At 34.6% G+C, this 18,399-nt stretch overlaps 1 protein-coding gene across 2 annotated transcripts in view; it reads right to left on the reverse strand.

Annotated features, from left to right (window-relative positions):
* Positions 1 to 2,800: 2,800 nt before the first annotated feature.
* The window catches only part of PPIL4 (peptidylprolyl isomerase like 4), a 36,331-nt gene continuing 20,732 nt past the window's right edge, over positions 2,801 to 18,399 (reverse strand). For both annotated transcript variants that reach the window (XM_045544556.1, XM_045544555.1), the window contains exons 10-13: positions 17,198 to 17,309; positions 13,723 to 13,819; positions 8,791 to 8,938; positions 2,801 to 3,598 (exon numbers count right to left, since the gene is read on the reverse strand). In XM_045544556.1, coding sequence (XP_045400512.1) covers positions 3,347 to 3,598; positions 8,791 to 8,938; positions 13,723 to 13,819; positions 17,198 to 17,309 — 609 coding nt within the window. In that variant the 3' untranslated portion in view covers positions 2,801 to 3,346. The remainder of the gene's footprint in view (positions 3,599 to 8,790; positions 8,939 to 13,722; positions 13,820 to 17,197; positions 17,310 to 18,399) is intronic.

Below are 18,399 nucleotides of genomic sequence, written 5' to 3' on the forward strand. Positions count from 1 at the left end.
AAAGGCAGTTTCCCAAAACAAAAAGATGGGGGAGTGGTAATAATTTAAAGTAAATCCCCCCAAAATGAGGGAGGTAGAAACATAAAAAGCACAAACGAAGGTGGTAGGAATAAATCCAAATAGATCAGTAAACAACAAAATGCACTAAATTCGCCAAAGATTACATTTAAAAATAATCTAGCTGTTCATGACATGCAATAAAACATAAGGACATTCATCAATAAAGTAAAAATAAAAGGACAGTAAAAACCTACCAGCTAAACTATGAGCAACTTCATCAATAAATTAAAAACTCTGATGACAAATTCCCAGAAAAAGGTAATAACAAAAATAATTAACACTAAAGAAATAGAAAAGCTAATAACTCTATAATAACTGAAATCTAATCAATAGTTAAGAAATTTTCTCATAAAAGAAATGCAAGGTTCAGACAATTTTATAGGCAAGCTTTAGCCAACTTTCAAGGAACCGATATTTTAAATCTTTTTCTTCACTTCTAAGAAAATAGAAACACTCCCTGACTTATTCTTAGTATCTACAATATATAAAAAAACCTCTTTAAAGAAATTAGTTAGAAAAAGATAACCTAATATAAATGGGCAAAAGATATGAAACAAGCTTTTCACAGAGAGCAATCAAGAATGAATATAACATATAACTGAAAAGATGTTCAGCCTTGTTAGCATTCAGGAAATACAAATCCAAACGACAACTAACTTCTATTCTGTCAAAATGGGGTAACAGAGGCATGATTTACCTTCCCTATTTTAAATTAAAAACCTGTACATTCTTTCAAATTCCTGTTAGAAAAAAAAAAACTGTACAAAATATATACAACAAAGTTTTTCAGACATGGGGACAACAGCCAGTGCAGGACAGTGACTCCTGAGAGAACGAAAACAAAACAAGGAAAGCCCCACAATCGCCCAAGCTTACTACATGGAATTCCCAGGCCGTAGCACTAGGCTAGAGAAATAAACCTCCTGGGTAGAGAATTCAGGGGAGGCAAGGTAAAATTTGTAGAGCAGAGTATTGGAAAGGGAGGGAGCTCCAGAGGGCTCCCCTCGGGTCTTCAGCTAAACAATAATCAGCAGATGTATGTGAGGAAACTACCCAAGGCTGGGAAAGAACTACCAAAAAGGAACAGAAGGTACAATTTGAGAGCTCATATATGGCTCAGAACAGTTCATGTTCCCAAATGGTAGAGGGGAGAAACCGCGTAATAGGGAAGGAAGATTATTCACAAAGGTATTTGTTACCTTAGTAGTCGGTCAAATTAGCCCTAGATTAAAGGCCATTCTCTGGTCCTAACTCATTAAGCTTAAAAGCAAGCTATGAAATGATGAAACTGCTTCCAAGTAACTTAATCATGTCCTAGAACAAAGCTCAAGATAACTGAATACAAAAAGTCTAGCACCCAATGTAACCACCAAACATTACCAGGGATGCAAAGAAGGAAATTACAACCCAATGGGGGAGGGGATGGGCAGGATATAGGGAAGGGTTGGGATTGGATGGGAATAATAGAAACAGACTAGAAATGATGCAGAATGGGCAAGTACATTAAAACAGCTATTATAAATATATACGAGATGTTCAAAAAGATAAAGGAAAACATGAGCATGTCAGGGTGAGACATAGAAGATAAAGACCCAAATAGAACTTCTAAAGATTAAAAATATAACGTCTGAGGTGAAAAATACACTGGAAGAGATTAAAAGGAGATAAGAATCTGGAGAAGAAAAGATTAATGAACGATGAGGACACAGCAATGGAAACTATCCAACATGAAACAGAGAGGAAAAAAGACTTTAAAAAACCTGAAGAACATCAGCATGCTGCGAGACAATTCCAAGTGGACTAACATACATACAATTATTAAAAATTAGAACTCTAGGAGATGAGTGAAGAGGAGCAGAGAGACAGAAAAATGTTAAGTGAAGAAAAAATGTCCCAGAATTTGCAGATTTGATGAAAACAATAAACTCACAGGTAAACAGTCACAGCAGAAGAGACATGAAAGAAAACTGCATCATGAACCTCATAATGAAATTGCTTAAAACCAGTGATAAAGAGAAAACCTTAAACGCATCCAGAAAAAAAACCCCAACACTTTACATAGAGAAGAACAAAGGTAAGAACAGTAGTCTTCCTGCTGGAAATCATAATAAGATAACCATTTAACATCCACTAGATTGGCAAAATTCAAAAGTCCAAATTTAACACATTGATTACCACGTGAGTTGTACTTAACTAAGGCTAGTTTTGAGCCCAGGGCCTTGTAAAGCAAAAGCCTACAGTTGGTTTGCAAAAATCTCACTTGTTGATGTTCTTATTGTTACAATTAACTGTCAATTTAATTCTAAAAACGTGGAGTTGCATATAATTCACAGAAAACAGTAAAAAATAACAAATTAGAAAGCATCGTTTTAATAAAAAAACATCATGGCCCCAGGGAAATTTTTTTTCCCTTAGTGTGGCAGTCAGTGTGTTAACAAGTGTTGGAGATGATGTGAAACAAAGGTAACTCACAGTGCCGGTACAGCTACTTCAGAATAAAATCTGGTATTATCTTGGAAAGATGAAGATACCCATACCACACAACCAAGCAATATCATGCCTAGGTAGACAATGTTCACAGCAGCATTGTTTCCAAAAGTGAAAGCAAAACAAAACCCAAATGTCCATCAACAGAAGAATAAGTTGTGGCATATTCATATAATACTATATAGCAATAAAAAAATGAATGACTCTCAAAAAAAACGCTACATTGGAAAAAGAAAGTCACAGAAGTAAACATACATTATGCCATTTATATAAAATTCAAAAACATACAAATTAACATTTCATTTAGGGATACATACATATGTTGTAAAACTTTAATAACAATGACAAACACAAAATGCAAAATAATTACTTGAGAGGGAGAGGGCCCATAATGGACTTCTAAAATGTAGGTAATAGTCTATTTCTTAAACTGGCTAATGGGTACACAGATATTTACATTTATTATTCTTTGTACCTTATATATACATGTTTATATATTTTTTTGTAGTATGAAATACTTCACTAAAAAAAAAAGAGTGAAAATGTGACTTAAAAATGAAGACTACCATTTATGTATAATAATAAAATTAGTGTGAAAAATGTATATAAAGAAAATGTTCTTTATCTTTCAGTGCCCTATATAATCAGTATTAACCTAAAAGGGCCATGATCCTAGTACGAGAAAAATAACAAGCAGAGCCTTTAACTGTTTTGACACAAAATCTGAACACCTGCTTTCCTGGTACTCTAAGTCAGACAAGGGTGAGTATGTTAGCCACTCATTTCTGCCTCTTATCTTTCATCTGTACTTAGATTTTTCTTTATCTTTGGATTTCTTTGGACTTCTGCTTCGGTCTCGTTTTTTACTCCTTTCTCTTTCATAAGGATCTGTTTGGTATTTGGATTTGTGACTATTACTATAATGGCCATCCCGTTCTCGAGATCGGCTACGACTTCGGTTCTGAGGCCGGTCTCTCTTTTCACTCTTTTGTTTCTCCCAACAGCTTTCTTCTTCCTCATAGTGACCAAACCCCATTTCTCTGTAGATATCCTGTCAAAAGAATGGAGAGTTACAAATGAATCAGTAAAATAATCATTTTGTGGGCATTGCCACTTAATGAAACTTTGAAAAGTCTACCATCAGCAAGCTGTTGTAACAGCTCAGATTTGAACACTAACACTAATGCTAATAATCTTATAAATTACAAAGCAGGCTGTGTGCAGTAGCTCACAACTGTAATCCCAGCAATTTGGGAGGCCGAGGAAGGAGGACCACTTGAAGCCTGGAGTTCAAGACCAGCCTGGGCAACATAGCAAGACCCTGCCTCTATAAAAAATAAAAATAAAAACAATTAGCCAGGCATGGTGGTGAGCAACTGTAGTCCCAGCTACTGAGGAGGCTGACACAGGAGGATCGCTTGAGCCCAGGTGTTCAAGGCTGCAGTGAGCTATGATTGTGCCACTGCACTCCAGCCTGAGCACCAGAGTGAGACCCTATCTCTAATTAATTCATTAAATTTTAACAATAAAATAAATTACAAAGCAAAAACAGCTGGGCATCTTTAGAGCAATGTTGCAATACCAAAAATTCTGGTTATGTATAGTCAGATTTCCACCTCCTGTTCCTCTGCTTCCCCAAAATGTGGTCCCACCATTGATCTGCAATGAAATGAAACTACTACCATTCCTGTAAGACTCCCAAAAGAAGACATCACTTAAATAACATAGCAGGAAAAGGGCTTAGACAAGTCAACCAGTCTTAAATGGAATACTGTATATTTTCATCTAAGTGATTAATTTTTAAAGTGTTTTACCGTATTTTATAACAGCCTCTCTCCAGATCTTCAAATAAATTTTCTATGTTTAGATTAGGCTGGTATGTTTTTGTTAAAATTATTATTTACATATTTCTTAAAAATCAGTTATAAACACTGGAATAATTCATTGCCTCAAAGACAACAAAGAGGTACCTTTAATTCTATTCTTAATAATTAAATAGCAGTAGTAATTTTCCCATAAAGAAGAGGGATGTGCCCTATCCCTAATTAAAACAAGTATCTCAGCACATGGCTAAAATGTTAGGAGACCAGAGTCAACGCACTTTTAAGAGATAGTCTGTAAAATGCAACTTTCTCAAAAGGTTGCCCAAAGGAAAGGCAAAATTATAAGGACTGAACTCTTAAGGGTCCCAACTCGATCACCACAGAGACATTATTATTGTAGACATAAATGTCAAAGCTTAAAATCCAGAGTGATGGATACTCATGGTTAAGAATTGGGTTTTAAGCAAATGGTTAATTGTCTAGATAACTATACCTTACACCTGGCATAGAGTTGGCAGTATTTGAAAATAGATCTAAAATGACCGTTATATTCACAGTGTTTGTGGAATATAATAATATAAACTGATTCATGATTTTCCACACAATCCCAATAGTTCTTGTCATTGTATAAGAGTTCATGAAGTAGAAAAATCCTTTCCCATCTACTTTCTAGCAAAATGACATTCCTAGATAAAAGAATTTTTTATACTTCCTGTAACTACACAAAATATAAATATCTATGTACTATTATGTCTGTACACCTAGTACTTATTTCTGTATTGGTTGAGACAATAAATGTAAAATGCAGAGACTATCAGCCAATGTATTAAATAACTCCATATAATCCTCAGCACATTATTTTATAAATAGGCACTTAAATGCTTTGAGTATTTACAATACAAGAGAGATGTATTTCCAAATGACATCACATAAAAAAAGATTAAAAATATATCAAATAAAAGAAATAAAAGGTTATATAATACTTAATTCTTTGAAAAAACTGAGGAAGATGAAAATCTGAATTGGACTGAAACTTTAAAATCCACTCCTACTTGGAATAATTTTCAAAACTATAATAAGCTTTGAAGTCAGGCAGATCTGGGTTCAAACAGTCTTTGCCATTTAGGAGATATGTCAAACAAGAAGTACTCTTGAGGTTAGATTTATCAGGGAAGGTTTCTGGAGGTAAGTATTTAATGGATCAGTAACGACATACAAAACTGAAAAGGGAGGGTACAGAATAATGAAAAAAACACCTGACTGAATCAAAATAAATGTTAAGGTCTAGCTCTCCGACTAAACTATAAAGGCCTAAGGACCTGTGGGATCACTACCTTCATATTTAAAGTGAGGGAAATGAATTAGGTAAGTTCTAAGTCCTTTCCAGTATGGACTTTAAACAATTCTATTATTTTATTATATATTTAAGACAGATGATTAAACTACCGTGTGGCCAAAAAGGAAAGAAAAAAACCAAAAACACAAAATGGCCAACTTGAAGCAATCAACTTAACCTAGCAAATGACTTGATGTAAAGTAGTCAAAAAGTCTAATCTAACTAAAAGCTATCCTTGTTCAGGTCTCTGGGACTAAATCAAAGACTTAGTTAAATCTAAATCATTAACATTAAGTAATTAAAATGACAGTAAAAATAGAGTCCCAAATTACAAGAATAAAAACACTATGAAAACCCCAGTGGAGGACTGATAACTAGTATGAATACTTCTCGGCTAGGCAACCCCCAGCTGAATACTCATTTCCTGTAACCCCAGTAAAACCCAAACCTCAACAACACAAAAACCATCTTTGGAATTAAGACATGAGGTGGAAAAATTAAGCAGAGACGTTTTCGAATTGAATAGTATGGCTGTCACTCAATAAAAAACAAAGAATTTGAAGAAATAAGTTAAAACATTCTTAGGAAACCAGACTCACCAAGCAAATTACCAACAAATAGGAAAATTTGAGCTAGATCTGAAATTAACCTAGGACTGAAAAGTTCCCTTCAATAATTGCCTTTTTAAGACTGAAATCAAAAGGAAAATAATCAGAATACAAAAAAATTGGGGTCTACTAAAACCTCAAATACTGATGGTTGAGTTTTATTAGAAAGAAAAGAAAATTAATGTAGCTGTATTATTAAATCAAAGTATAAAATAAACAATATTTACTTTAATACATTTTGAGGGGAGAAATAAAGTTAAGACATTGTTCAGAAGTTAACAGTTTCCTAAGTTTCTGATTGCCTTAAAATTCTTCAAAAAAAAAAAAAAAAATCAATACTGACAGCATTCCCAAAACTTGATGTTTTTTATTCCATGTCAAAAGAGAAGGATATTTGTACTATAAGGTTTTAAGTAATTAAACAGGACCAAAAAGATCCACAAAAGGGGGGAGCCGAGGGGGAGAGACAGACTTAAAACCCAGCTAGTCTCTGAACTTTAGACCTATGATTATCTCAAATGCGCCAATGTTTATTTCACGTTTAAATTCATTGAAGAGTCCATGTATAAGTGCAGGATGAGGAGGAGGCATAGCTAAAAGCAGCACACGGGGGAGGGGAGAATTAGGAGTTTTTAGTGGAAAACATACAAAATATTCACAGAAATGTGATACAGCCACCATTAAAAAAAGATTGGGGTTATCTTAAAGTAATAGAGTACAGAAACTGAGGAGGAGGAGAGGTTCCTGTTATATCACATTGGAATATTACACTATGGGACAAATTTTACTAAAATGACAATGGGATTTAGGAAAGAAAACTGACTGGAATATATCCCAGGTGAGAAGAGCAGCAGTAGAGTAGTTAGGAGTCCAAGTCTGAGTTTAAACTGCAGTTCCATTACTTATTAGCTGTGTAAAATTACGGACAAATAACTTTATCTTTTTTGTTTTCACTTTCTTTGTTGTCAAAAGGTGATAAAAGAACCAACCTCACATTGTAAGGACAAAAAAATGTTAGCTACTACTACTTTTATTTAAAGGAATTGACAAAGATGTAACTTAAAAACTGGGGGTTGGGCAGGAATGATGGCAATCTTTAAACAGCTAAAGGGCTATAAAAGAAAGAGATTATACCTCTGTTGGACTACAGCAAGAAGTAGGAACGAATGCTACCTAGGAAATAGGGAACTAAGATATATATATTTATTTGCTTAGAAATTTTTTTAAATTTTGTATGTTTAATGTCCAAATCATAAAACATACAAAATAGTTATCTACAGAGGGAAGAAGGACAGGAGGAAGGGACAAGGATGGAAGCTAGATTCTCTGTAACATTTTGTAGATTTTACTTTGAAAATAGTTTTTTTAAACTATAAAACAAAAAGTTTGCAAGCAAACACTGAAAACAATTTAACTGAAATATGAATCTAGTTAATGGCATAACCACAGAAACTATTCCAAGTAACTCTAAAACATAGTAATTTGACTACAATAGTAAAATTTTTTTTAAAAAGCTGTAACAATAATAGCCAGTGCATAAAGTGTTTGCACATATACATATATATATATATATATATATTTTTTTTTTTTCCACTTAATCCTAACAATACGCCTATGAAGTATTATCTCAGTTTCACAGAGCAGGAAACTGTGGCTCAGAAAGTTAAGTAACTTGTCAAGGTCACTTCAATGACTAGCAGTGTAGAAATACCTTGTTCTACTGACAGTAAGTCCTTTATTTTGCCTACCATACCTCACTTCTCTATTTCTGTCTCTGCTTGACATTCTCACTATCTTGAGTCCCTCCCTTCTCACCTCAGACTACTGAAATCCTTCTCATCCACCAGGTCCTAGCTCAAATGTCTCCTTGTGGTAAAACAAAAGCAAGGGGCCGTGATGTAATCTGCTTTTTATTTAACTGAGCGCCAAAAGGCAGGTTGGAAATGATTTCTTCTTTTTACAATCAATTTTCTTTGGGGATTTTTTTATTATTGTTTTTAAAAATGTGCTGTTCAGGAGAGCTTATAGGATGATCAAGCTAATTATATTTTTATTTCATATATACAATATGGAAGGGCATAAATGTTTTAGATGCCATAAAACCTCAAGAGTTGTAAGTGCTATACATAACATTTGGTGATAAATTAAGCAGATAAATGAGAAGAACTTTTCAGCATAATCATACTTGTTTTTGATGGAAATGAGTATCCACAGGTATGGAAATCACTCTTGCTTCACAATGTGGAAGTTTATGACAGAGATACATTAAGTTACTTCAAAAACAACGTTTTATAATTTGTAATATATATTTTTGAAAATTTAAGTCCAATACTCCAGTGCAACCATTCTAAAGTTGCAAACATCTCTATCTCTATTCAGAGCTATCCGTTACCTCCTAAATTACACCATTAAGATGTAATTTATAAAGGGATAAAATGTTTGTGTTTCCACATCTAAGTCTGGACATGAGAAGTACCTGATTAGTATTTTTGATTGGCATGTAGTCCTCATCTTCTTTTTCTTCAGAGCAGTGACGGGTTTTCTTCTTGTGTTTTTTACTTGTGTGTGAGTGACTTGATTTTGAGTCTTCTGCCTGCTCATCTAGTATAAGATCGTATTTTGCACTGCAGCAGTTAGTTAAGGACAAGTGTAAGAAATAACACTGGTAAGACATCAAATAGAAGAATCTGGTAAACAAAGGAGGTCATAAAAGTAGATCATAAGGCTAAAGGTAACTTTTTAAAGCAAAAACCATCTCAAAAGCATAGAGTATGTGGGGGGTGGGGGAAGGGGATGGGTGTATACCTACATAATGAGTGCGATGCACACTGTCTGGGGAATGGACACGCTTGAAACTCTGACTCAGAGGGATCGGGGGGCATGGGCAATATACATAACCTAAACTTTTGTACCCCCATAATAAGCTGAAATAAAAAAAAAAAGCATAGAGTACATTTTAAAAATAAAAATGATGTTTTCATAGTCAGGAAAAATGGAAAGGACACTGATCTTGAACAATTAACAACTAGTAGGCAAAAAATACAGAGGGGAAAAAAAACTATATCCACAAATGAAAATATAAGTAGCATAAAAATTAAGGAAACACGTTTGTCAATAATGAAAAAATTAAGATATTATAAACCTCAACGCCAGAGAAGCATATAACAATCAGGTACATTCATATGACTCTTCCTTTAGTTCAATCCTATTGTTATCATGTTTACATTCTAATAAGAATTTATAAAAAAAATTTAAATAAGTTAAATGAACAAAGGCATACACAATACGATTATTTTTAATACCATAAAGTAGGAACAACAAAATATCTAGTAATAAAGATACACTTAAATGCATTATATTAATAGTACTTCAACATGTATAATATTCTACAGGAAGTTACTAACAATGACAAACGCTATGAGAAAATCTGGAAAGGTATTTATGAAAATTAAAAGTGAAAAAAGCTTGAAGCAAAAACTGCATATACCATACAATTATAACTTTACAAAAGACAAAGGCTTAAAAGGAAAAAGGAGAAATCAGAAGTGTCATTTGTCTAGGTGATGGAACTGTGAGACTCTTTTTAAAATTTCACATAAACGTGTTAAAATTATTTCACATAAACGATAAAAATTATGTTTTAATTCAGAGATAACCATTTTCTCTAATATACTGTCTTAGAAGAGAAAATATAAAACGATTACAACCTCCACTGAAAATAATCTCAACTTCTAAAATGGATTTTGAGGAAGGCTGGCATGAGCTAGAAGAGTGGTTTTCAAAAAGCAAGCTATGAGGAAGTCCAACAAGCAGAGCTATTCTAGTTGCAGACACACTTCCCTTAAGATCAGAGTCTCATGTCATAGTGCCACCGATCAATGCTTTTCTCAGGGATGTCTCACTTCTACAGAAGATCAAATAGGAAAACACTGTCCTTTCTGACTTCCCACGAGATGGCTAAAGGGGGTTAGTCAGCCATACCACCCTATTATGATTCCATTATCTCCAACTGCTTTTCTCCTTGACACTATACTATCCCACATTGTTTCCAGACTATTTCCTTTTTTTTTTCTGGAGACAGGGTCTTGTTCTGTCACCCAGGCTGCTATGCTGGAGTACAGTGGAGTCATCATAGCTTATTGCAGCAACTTTCAACTCCTGGGCTCTAGTGATCCTCCTCCTGCCTCAGCCTTCCATGTAGTAGCTGGGACTACAGGCATGCACCACCAGGCCTGATTAGTTTTTCTATTTTTTGTAGAGATGGGGTCTCATTCTTGCTCAGGCTGGTTGCAAACTCCTGACCTCAAGCGAACCTCCCACCTTGGCTTCCCAAAGTGATGGAATTATAGATGTGAGCCACTGCTCCCAGCCCCAGCCTATCTTCTGGATCTTCCTTTTCAGACACAAACTCAATATCCCTTGCATATGATTTGGTCTAAATATGTGCTGTGCACATGCTGTTCCCTCTGTCCAAATTGCTTTAGAGTTTTTGATCTGATGATCACAATTCAGCAATGGAATACAAAATCCATTTAGCAGGTCACAAACATAATTTTTAAAATATAGAATAGAGTGCATGATACCTAATAAAAATATTATTTTATAAAATTTTGTTTCAATTGTGTGTGCACGTGTGTTCATGATTGTACTGTGACTACTGGGTTAACATGTAAACTATTTCTTAAATGATGGATAACAGTTAAAGAAAACAGCATACTACCTCAGCCCTCCTCTCTCCTATATTCGAGTCACAGGTCACTTCTTTTAGTGTTACTTGCCCGCCAACTATTGTAAGTCCCACATCCCACAAATGTTAGTTTTTGCAATACTCTAGACATTTTTAATTAATGGTAATTATTTAATGTCTGTTCTTCCCCCCTACTCCAACAATAAAATGTAAGCTCCATTTGGGCAGGGACTGAGGAAACTGGGTATGTAACAGATGCTAACTAAGAATCTGTTGTACACTGAAAGCCCTGGCCTCGGCATTATACGGTGTATCCATCTAACAAAAACATTTGTATCCCTTAATATCTTGAAATAAAAAGAAAAAAAATTTGTTGATTACATGTTATGCCACCAAGACACTTGTTATATCCCTTCCTTGCTTATCCACTATCTTCTACTCACCACACCACTAAAATCAACATTTTTAGATGTCAAATCCCTCCAAAATCCTTCAAATACAACACAGATTTGTGATCTCACTGACCACTATTCTCCAATTTCATCCCCAAAGTCTAGCTGGGTCATGTTAAAGAAACTTCCCTTCTTATTAATAATCTATACTAATTGACTTAAAACAACTTATCTGTACATTAGACTATCTCCTAAAACCCTCTCCCCTTGCCATAAGTAACAAAATAACAGATAATATGAATAAGAGAGAGAGAACCTTACAATTATAAATGTGTGTTCTGGCTGTCCCTCTATTATTCTACCTAAAATTATAAATGCCTCACTAAAATGAAAGTTATCAGTTACCAAGAACATAAAGATTATCCTACTGGGTCAGACTCATAAATTTCTTCTTTCTTGTTCCAAATCCCATTAATCACTTGAGAATGATTAACAGTGGTTTGTCCCAAGATATGCCTGTCTTCTACATCAACTTCAAAAAACTAGAAGCTATGCTGTTCAATATAGGCATATGTGGTGGTTTAAATTAATTGAAATTAAATAAAATTTAAAATTCAATTCCTCAGTCCATCTTACATTCTTGATAGCTATATGAGTAACCATACTGGACAGTGGAGATATAGTACATTTCTATCATTGCAGAAAGTTCTATTGAACAGTACTAAACCAGAAATTTTTTTCTCAAACAGGCCTAGTTTCCTTTCTTAATCTTTAGTAATCTACTCTCTTGAATTTAGAACATTTTCGTGCTATGTATTCATTCTTTTCAGCCTGAACTACATCCAAAGGGAAAAAGGTGCCTCCCTCTACTTTGTGGTCTACAATTATACTTCCTTTCTTTCCTTTTATTTGAGACAGAGTCTTGCTCTGTAGACCAGGCTGGAGCACAGTAATACTAATATAGCTCACTGCAACCTTGACCTCCTGGGCTCAAGTGATCCTCCTCCCTCAGCCTCCTGAGTAGCTGGGACTACATGTGTATGCCACCAAGCCCAATTAATTGTTTTAATATTTTTTGCAGAGACAAAGTCTCACTACATTGCCAGGCTAGTCTCGAACTCTTGGCCTCAAGCAATCCTTGTGCCTCAACCTCCCATGGTATTGGGATTACAGGTGTGAGCCACTGCTGTGCCCAGCCTGTACTTCCTTTTATTTGTCCTACACATTCCCCTTCTTCCAGCTGCAGTTATTAGTGGTTAGCCTAAACTTAATTTAAAAGATTTGGTAAATAAATCTCAAGTGTATTCCATCCATACCTTTTATGATTTTGAGCTTTCAATCATACGTTCTCTAAAGTTGATCTTTTTGGACCAAATCTCAGCTCTTGTTTGGTCTGTCTGAATGTGAAAGCCTCTCCTCATGCTGATTTTGTCAGTACCCTTCAGACTTTATCCAGCTCTGACACTTCACAATACTTTAGGCATTGCACAGTCAACACATCTTAAAACATGAATATACAACAGTTCAATCTGATTTTCATCTTTCTTTGATGAACACTTGGAAAAGAAATGTCTATATAGCATGGAGGAAAAAAACCCTGAAATACCAACAGAAACTAGTAAACAAAGACACCATTCACCAGAAAGAATCACAAAAGAAATCACCTTTGCAAAGTGTGGAGTGATAGATTTATAACAGGAAAAATCAGTGAACAAATTAAAATGACATAATAGAAACAGTATGTTTCATTGCTTTTTACTTGTCTCAACCTAAAACTTGGAAGAATCTGAGTTAAATGGTCAAGTCAATGGACTTCCTTTTAATACCATAAAAGTCAACTCTTGCATTCAGTAGAAGCTCAGTATGTGTTTATGAAACGACAATGTACCGTGCAAAAAGTAATCTAATCTTGTAACAGAGAACTACAGGATTTTGTTATCCAGATAAGGAAGTTAAATATATTACAAAAGAATAAGCTAGTAAACCGGATTTAGCTTAGCAACAATAACAATTCTTACCCAAAGATCTTCTGAGAATATGGTAAGCATTTAACCTAAGAGTAGGAAGGTAAAAGAATTAGGCTTATTTCTTTCAACACTAACTTTCTCCATACATTAGAGTATAATGAAAAAGAGTAAGACCTTGAAAAGAAATAATGACAAGCTATTGAAAAGAGGTAACGATAAACTAAGTTATTACTTCACAAACAACTTGGATTTAGGAACCTTGTCTTCTATAGCCTTCGTGACTTTCTGTAACACATCACACAGTACTAGACACATAGTGCATGGTCAATACATATTGACTAACTGATTCTTTTTAAGGATACTCCTGTTTGGGCTTTACTTTGTCTTTCAGAACCAAATTAGATGGTTTATCCTGTTCCTTTTCATACTCCTTGAAATCACTCTTAGTGTATTTCCCACCTGTATATTAAGAAAAGAAAAAAAGAGCTTAGTATGAAAAATGACCTAATTAATCAGAAACAATAATTATTTCATAAAAGGTATAAGAGTTATTACAAATGGTAACATATTGGGACACAGAAAAAGGGTGAGAAGTGAACAAAAGAATCATAGTAATTCAATCTCCACCACTAATTTAACTGAAATCAGATCTCCATCTAGGCAGTCATATGCTGCCACCTAATGAAATATGTGAATATTACATCATCAAACTTTCAAATAAATTACACACAAATAATGTAGTATTTAAGTAGAGCCATTGAGTCCATGAGAACATTAAGTTCAATGGAAGATTGAGGATTTGGGACCCGAGTTTAAGATCTGAAAGATTTAACAAGTTTGGAAGAAGTAAGGCTTGAAAAAACCTTTAATGATCTGACAAAAGAGATACTATGCCGTCAAATCGCAACAAAGCACTAAGCAGACAGGAGACAGCAAGATATGTGTAGAAGTTCCCTAAAGAGGTGTGAGAGGAGAGGATTAGTGAAAGTACCAAAGAGAAAACACACACTCTGCCTTGAAATTCTGGCTTAGGGGCACTTTTATTCCTCGCAAGTGCCAAAAATCTCCTTGGGAAAACAGGACCTACTGTTACATCCTGACTAGTCTACAGCGGCAGGACCAGAAAGAAAGAGCATTTATGTAGTCTCTCTGCTCAAGCCTAGTCTGCTACCAGATGAGGATTCAGTTCCTATCCATGTCCCACACCTGCTGACTAACCTGCCTCTCTGGAAAGCTTCCTACAGAAGGATCTAAGGTTAAACGTACAAGCAAAGCAAACTGGAGGAACACAGAGAGATGTTTTGATTATGAATCCTGTATACTCTTTGATTGTCAAGGTTTTAAAGGACGAGGGAACTAAGAATGAAAAAGGGGTGTAAATATCAAAGACAAGATGAATCTACTTGGTAATTCTGAACACTCTGGAAACAAAAATAGCCAGCAGGCAATTTTTCATATAAATATGAAACAGACTATTGCAAGAGTTAAAATAACTAATAACAGTAACAAACAGGCATCATTTTATCATTGCAAAATTATTTGTCATGTGCCTGCCATTAGGAGTTTCACTATGGATGAGGTAGTTGTGGTATAATAGAAAGGGCAACATTAAAGTGAAAGGTTCTAGATTTAAACCTTGACTCTAGTGGGAGAGTCCTCGGTAAGACACTTCACTTCTCTGAAATTCATTCTCTTCATTTATAAATTGGAAACAATACCAACATTTCAGAGCTGACAGAATCATTAGACTATAAGGGAAAACACTTAGCACTGTGAATGATACATAATATACATTTTATTTTTAAAATATTAATAATATATATAGTTTTCACAAAATTAACAATAAACTATGTTTATGATGGCATACACAGAATCAAAGCATCTCTCCTATGTGACATTTTAGGAAAAAAAAAAACAAAGAAATTCACTTAAAAGCCAACTTGTAAGTAAACTATATTGAAAAACTTAGGAAAGTAGTATCATTTCTTCAGGGGATGGATGAGTTGGGAAGAAGGCAGGACTGAGAGAAAAAACCAAACTAGATTTAGAGCCTAAATCATCAGTGTATATGACTCTGGGTAAATCCTGTCAAAACATTATGCCTCAAATTCCTTAGCCATAATGAGGAATTATAATAATACTTGTTTCATACATTTCCAAAATGACACTATTAAATTAGCTCTTTGGAGGACAAAGCCCCACGTAAGAGCCACCTGGCTGCACTACTGGACCAGAACGACAGTGCATTATGCCAGCCACTCACCAATAGTTCTTGAATGTACTTATTTGAATCTTTTGTTCAGAAAGCTGCAATTATCACATGTGAAAAACACATCTTAGTACTTCAATTTAGTTTTCACAAATCACTCAAAACAGTACTATTAAGAGCTAGTCATGTGTCTTAGTAGTAGGGAAGGTTTCATGAAGAGACCAATAGTACGTGGAACCCCAATCCAAGTCACTCTCTCTCCCATCACAGAGATCACAACTTCCACTGGGCCTTCCTTGCCTACACCAGCTATTAATAATTTCTCCCTTGTCTAAACTCCATAAGGTAATACAATCTACCAAACAATTCAACACTTCACTACTAAATAGTGCTCTCTATTTCTTTCTTATTAATAACAACCAAGTGTTATAATTTTTTTTTTTTTTTAAAGAGGGTTATCACTCTGTTGCCCAGGCTGGAATGCATGATGCAATCATAGCTCGCTGCAGCCTTTCAACTCCTCGGCTTGAGCAATCCTCCCCACCTTAGCCTCCTGACAACTAGGACTATAGGCATGTGCTACCAACCCTGGGTAATTTAGAAAAGTGTTATAGAAAAAGAAAGTAATCCTAAAGCTCCTAGTAAAATTTACTATTACCTGTGAATAACCACCAAAGTGAAACCTTTTTTATTTTTCTGGAGACAAGGTCTCATTCTGTTGCCCAGGCTGGAGGGTAGTGGTACAACCATAGATCACTGTAACCTCAAACTCCTAGGCTCTAGTGATCCTCCTGCCTCAGCCAGGAGGAACTAGGACTACAGGCACACACCACTATGCCTGGCTAATTTTTTAAAATTTTTTTATAGAGACAGGTTCTCACTATGTTGCCCAAACTGGTGTTGAACTCCTGGCCTCAAACAATCCTGCCTCAGCCTCCCAAAGTGCTGGGATAATAGGCATGAGCCACCATGCTCAGCCCAAAGTAAAATCTTTTAAAAACACTGCACCAAAAATCAAAAATTCGTATTATTTCAGCATACAAGAGACCCAACTTTAAGTCTGGCATGCTACCAGGAATTTGTTTGACATATATGTATGCATATGTGTGAAATGTCATATGTACATGGATAGTACATAGAAGAGTAAAAATCAGAAACACCTGAATGTCCATTATAATAGGACTAGTTCAATAAATTATGACATATACATTCAATAGAACACTGAGCAGCCACTGAAATGAATAAATTGGCATTTTATATACTGATATGGATCTTTTCAATTTTGTATCATATGACAGCTAAAATAAACCTAAAAAAACTTTTTTTAAGTTTTGCATCTAAGAGAATCAAACCACCATAAAGTCATAATAACAAGTTTGGAAACACATAATGTCTGCACTGGATAACTATAATACAAACGTAGAAAATATATTTTTCATCAGTTTAAAATACACACAGAGACACACATACACTCTACCTCAGACTCTATCTAGATAGCAGCTTTGTAAAATCACAAATGGCAGGAATTACATCAATTAATATTTCTCCTAATTAACAGCACCAAGTCAAAGGCTATATATACAAGCATGCAAAGCAGAACAGAAACAAAGGAAGATAAAACAACATACCTTTTCCTTTCCATTTAACCTTTGCAACAGACTGGCTAAAATCCACGTGTATTCTTCTGTCATCTATAAGTACATTGTCCATTTTGAAGAATGCTTTCTCACAATCTTCTTCCTGAAAGTAATTATAAAATCTCAAGTATAAATCTTTACAGAAAAGGTTTCTGTAGCTAGGATACTGAAAACACAAAAGGTTTGTTGTTACTAAAATTAATATTTGAATACTTATTACACACCAGTTGCTGCTTTAAATGCTCTGTATCTATTACCTCAATTAACTCTGTTAACAAACCCATGGGTACTACCTGGTATTATCCCATTTTCTCAATGAGAAAAACAAAAGTTTAGAGAGGTACAGAAGTTGTCAAAAGTCACAGAGTTGGCAAGAGTCAGAGTGAAGATTTCACGACAGGCTGATCACAATGGACATACATAAACTTACTGATAATGTTATATATAATTCTTTTTACTCAAAATCCAAAAACATCCTGAAAAGTGAAAGTTGTTTTCATAAATTTGGTGTTAAATTAATTTGGCAGCAATACTTGACCTAATGGTAGGCTATGACCTTATTTTTTTCACTTAGTATGAATATTCATTCATTTCACAGCAGAAATAATTTTGTGATTGATGACCTAGAAGGGTATTACACAATGCATAGATGTAATATGCACGTCTGTGTATGCATACATATAATATTACCTTTCTATATTCTGAAAAATTCTAAATTTGGAAGCCCAGCTATTTCCAAGAGTTTTGGATAATACGATGTGGATCTGTAATACCAAGGTCTGTGCTATTCAAGAACTCTTCCTGTCAGTAATTTCACAAACTCTAAATCTCTGTTTCTTACATCTGAAGACTAGACACATTTCAACCCAGCACTGATGAATTTTCTTCTTCATTTCTGGAAATATATTCCTTAGTTTACTCACAACTTACTAGATACAATTCAAAGAGAAGCAGGTAAAGGAACTAGTTATAATCATATTTATTATTTACCATGGGTCAAGGATTAAGTGGATTATAAACTCTATGAAGATACAAAGTTTTATTAATCTACATCATTTAGAACATCATCTGGCACACAGTAGGCAATCAATGTGTATATGATGAATTTGATTATTTACACAGGTGTAATTCCATCACCATGCCAATTCCCCAAAGAGAAAGTTCTCAGATCATTTTTTCAGGTGGAAAGTATT

The sequence above is a fragment of the Lemur catta genome, chromosome 2 (genome assembly GCF_020740605.2).
Source record: "Lemur catta isolate mLemCat1 chromosome 2, mLemCat1.pri, whole genome shotgun sequence".
NCBI lineage: Eukaryota > Metazoa > Chordata > Mammalia > Primates > Lemuridae > Lemur > Lemur catta.